The sequence below is a fragment of the Macrotis lagotis genome, chromosome 1 (assembly GCF_037893015.1).
Source record: "Macrotis lagotis isolate mMagLag1 chromosome 1, bilby.v1.9.chrom.fasta, whole genome shotgun sequence".
NCBI lineage: Eukaryota > Metazoa > Chordata > Mammalia > Peramelemorphia > Peramelidae > Macrotis > Macrotis lagotis.
In genome coordinates, this window is record NC_133658.1 from 843,600,884 (window position 1) to 843,605,470 (window position 4,587).

Consider the following 4,587-nt stretch of genomic DNA (forward strand, 5'->3'; position numbering starts at 1 on the left):
GCCATCCCCAGCATGTGGCTAGCTGATAGATATTGCTCAGGGAAGGCTTTCTGGAATAGGTGGCAACTAAATAGTTTTAAAGGAGGGAAATTCTGTTAATAGAATTGAGAAAACTGTCCTTCCTAGTTTGGGAGACAATAATGAATATCCCTTCATACTTCTCTTTCTTCATGCTTTCCTACAAAGACTTTTCTGATCATTTCTGTTTTACTCATTTAAACTTCCTCCAGTGTTCAGAGAAGAAGTGAATGTTGTGCATAGACATGAACACCTGAATGCTTGGGTTAAAAATGGCATGCCTTTCACCTCCAGTCCTGGTGCCATACTGATGTTCCAATCATAGATTTTTTTTAATCCCCTTCACTTTCAGATATTAAGAAGACATCTTGAGTAATGATTCCTGTTTCCAGGACCCTGAACAGCTCCCATCTCCAGATCTCTGAGTTCATCCTAATGGGGTTCCCAAGCATCCACAGATGGCAACACTGGCTATCTCTCCCCCTGGTACTACTCTATCTTTTAGCCCTCAGTGCTAATCTCTTCATCCTGATGACTATATGGCAGGATCTAACTTTGCACAAACCCATGTACAAGTTTCTGGGCATTCTCTCTGTAGTGGATGTAGGCCTGGCTACCACCATCATGCCCAAGATCCTAGCCATTTTCTGGTTCAATGCCAAGACCATTAGCCTCCCTGAGTGTTTTACTCAGATATATGCTATTCACTGGTTTGTGGGCATGGAGTCAGGTATTTTCCTGTGCATGGCTTTTGACAGGTATATGGCCATTTGCCATCCTCTTTACTATCCCTCTTTTGTCACAGATAGCTTCATCTTCAAAGCTGCAATATCTATGATGATCAGAAATAGCTTGTTGGTCATGCCAGTGCCTGTGCTGGCTGCAATGAGACATTATTGCTCTGGAAATGAGATTGAACATTGCTTGTGCTCTAACCTAGGAGTCATCAGCCTGGCCTGTGATGACATTACAGTAAATAGATTTTACCAATTGGCACTGGCTTGGGTCATGATCGGAAGTGATATGGCTCTGGTCTTTTCTTCCTATGTCCTGATTCTGCGCTCTGTCCTGAAGCTAAATTCTACTGATGCCATTTCAAAGGCCCTTAGTACATGTAGCTCCCACCTCATCCTCATTCTTTTCTTTTACACAGCCATCATTGTAGTATCTGTCACACATTTGGCAAGGAAGAAGTTTCCCCTAATCCCTGTGCTTCTCAATGTACTGCATAATGTCATCCCTCCAGCCCTCAACCCTATGGTATATGCTCTCAGAACCCAAGAACTCAGGCTAGGCTTTCAGAAGATATTGGGACAAGGTAGCAAAATGTCCATAAAGTAGCTCCTATTTGGGAACCACCTGAGTTGAAGTCTGGGACAGGGGAAGTACATTTGCAAAAATTAGAATCCTTGGTTTTAAATGGTGAATGATTCTTTACAAAGCAAACAAGGGGGTACAGTGGTCATGGTGTTGGGTATAATTGACAAGGAATTTGTCCTCTTTTCTTCCAGTCCTGCCTCTTGTTTGACTATAGACTAGAGATGATAGAAAGGACTAGCAATGCAAATGATGTCCTTAGGGGTGCTGTTTATGAAAGGAATCCAGAACCCTATAAATACTATTTTATATTGCTAACTGTCTTTGTAAAAGCACAACTTCAAGTATTTACAGAGAAGAGCTCAAGCTGGATTCTCCATCACAAGCAGAAGAGCAGTTTTATAGAATTTTGCAATTAACTAATCAATAAATCAACAAACATTTATAAAGTACCACTGTGTACCCACTGCATGCTAGACACTGGAAAGACAAAGACAAAAATAAAACAGCCCCTACCTTCAAGAGACTTATACTCTATAAGAATAAATAAGATATTTTTTCTTAATGTATAGGCAAATTAGACAACTCTTGATGTACTTTTCAACTCTTAAATTTTGTGACTCTATATAAATATATAAGTATATATAAAATATAAGTTAAATAACAAGTAAATTCAAGGTAATTACAGATTGGGCAGCACTAGTAGCAGATGGGATCAGAAAATACCTAGGTAGGAGATAATGTTTATGTTGAACTTTGGAGGATGAAAGTAAAGATAATGATGTAAAAATGTAGAACATTCCTCAGGAAAGGAGGTCAGCCTGTGCAAAGGCACAGAGATAAGAGATAGGATGTCCTATCTGCTAGTCTGACTGGATTACAGAATGTTCTGGAAGAAGTGTGAAAAGAGGCTGAAGGTAGACTAGGAGGCGTTTTAAATACCACATAGAGGAGTTTGACCACTCACTGAACAACTTTTTTTAGGCAAATCTCTTAGTCACCAAGCTTTTATTTTTTTCTATAAAGATTTTATTTATTTTGAGTTTTATAATTTTTCCCCTGATCTTATTTCCCTCTCCCCACCCCCCACAGAAGTCAATTTGTCAGTCTTTACATTGTTTCCATAGTATACATTGATCCAAATTGAATGTGATGAGAAATAAATCATATCCTTAAGGAAGAAACATAGTATAAGAGACAGAGAGATCAAACAATAAGATATCAGGGTTTTTTTTCCAAATTAAAGGTAATAGTCCTTGGTCTTTGTTCAAACTCCACAGTTCTTTCTCTGGATACAGATGGTATTCTCCATTGCAGACAGCCCAAAATTGTCCCTGATAGTTGCACTGATGGAATGAGAGAGTCCATCCAGGTTGATCATCACCCCCATGTTGCTGTTAGGATGTATAGTGTTTTTCTGCTTCTGCTCATCTCACTCAGCATAATTTCATGCAAATCCCTCCAGGCTTCCCTGAATTCCCCTCCCTCCTGGATTCTAATAGAACAATAGTGTTCCATGACATATATATATACCACAGTTTGCTAAGCCATTCCCCAATTGAAGGACATTTACTTGATTTCCAATTCTTTGCCACCATAAACAGGGCTGCTATGAATATTTTTGTACAAGTGATGTTTTTACCCTTTTTAATCATCTCTTCAGGATATAGGACCCAGTAGCGGTATTGCTGCATCAAAGAGTCACCAAGCTTTTAAGTGCTTTCTATATGTCAGTATCTGACTAAGTACTGGAGGCCTAATGAAAGCAAAAATTAAGGTCCCTACTTTCAAAGAAGTCACAGTCCAATACAGGAGACAACAAGAAAACAGTTATGTACAAATAAGATAAAAACTGGCAAAAAAAAAATCAGTAAATAAAAATATTTTAGAATTAAGGGAGTTTGGGAAAGACTTTTTTGGAGAAGGTAATATTTGAGTTGAAACTTGAGAGAAGCCAGGGAGAGTATGGTCAAAACAACTTTGAAAAATTGCATTTTTCAGTATAGTGGGAAAAGCACTGAGCCAAAAGACCCTGAAGGAAACTTAGTTTTGAAAAACCACCTCTGACAAATACTATGTGGCTGAACATGAGCAAGTTATTGAATTTCTCTAAACCTTGATTTCTGAACTACCTACTTCATAGGGTTGCTGTGTAGAACATCTTTTGTAAATCCTACTGTCATATATATAAATGCCAATATATAAATTCATGTTTATATTATGTGTGTGTGTGTGTGTGTGTGTGTGTGTGTGTGTGTGTGTGTGTAAATTGACAATATTAAGAATTAATGCAAGGGGCGGCTAGGTGGCGTAGTGGATAAAGCACCGGCCTTGGAGTCAGGAGTACCTGGGTTCAAATCCGACCTCAGACACTTAATAATTACCTAGCTGTGTGGCCTTCGACAAGCCACTTAACCCCGTTTGCCTTGCAAAAACCTAAAAAAAAAAAGAATTAATGCAAAAGGTTTCCCAATTTCCACAACAAAAATTAATGCTATTTGATGAATAATCCAGTAAAACAAATGTTCTTTGATCTGATTCAGATGATAGTCATAATGAAATTAAATGATCCAATCATATGACATCTGCAAAGCACTTCTCTGATCTTGTGTCTTAATCCCTCTCTTGTATACTTGTCCCCTCTTCTTGATGCCTTCCTAATTAAAATTCAGTAAGAAGACCTGAAGTGTAGAAAGAAAGAAAAACAATATCTTTGAAACCTTGAGTCTTGAGTCAGTTCCCTGTCTAGCTAAGAAGTGAGAGATTTTATAATGAGGAGGTGGTAATGTGGATATCACAGGGGAAAAAAAATATAACAAGGCTTGTCAGATTAATGAAATATAGATTTGTAGTAGGGGAAAAAACATCAAAAATACATCAAACACTACAACTGGAATATTCTGTGTGGTTTTTTTTTTTTACTAACATCAACCACTTTGTTCAAATTTCCCATTCAGCTGCAGAGGGAAGTCATAGTTTATCAGTAGCCCAAATATTTCTTTAGAGGGAAAAATCTTCTGTATTGCACTCTTCAGCTCTGAAGTCCTGAAAATCAGTTCAATTTTATGTGGTTTTATTTTTGCTAAATGTCTTTTCTTGTACTTGACTTATGTCTGTTAGAAGTGAGAGAGATGTTGTGAGTCCTGCATTCATAGAGAACTATTGGGGGACAGTGGGGGCAGCTGGACAGAGCACCAGCCCTGTAGTCAGAAGGACCTGAGTACAAATCAGTCTTAGACATTTAATAATAAT

The 4,587-nt window shown here is 38.1% G+C and overlaps 1 protein-coding gene across 1 annotated transcript; it reads left to right on the top strand.

The window, feature by feature from the left end:
- The first annotated feature begins 393 nt into the window (after positions 1-393).
- LOC141490699 (olfactory receptor 56B34-like) lies at positions 394-1,359 on the top strand. The gene has a single exon (XM_074190861.1). The coding sequence runs from the start codon at positions 394-396 to the stop codon at positions 1,357-1,359; it is 966 nt and encodes a 321-aa protein (XP_074046962.1).
- The last annotated feature ends 3,228 nt before the right edge of the window (positions 1,360-4,587 follow it).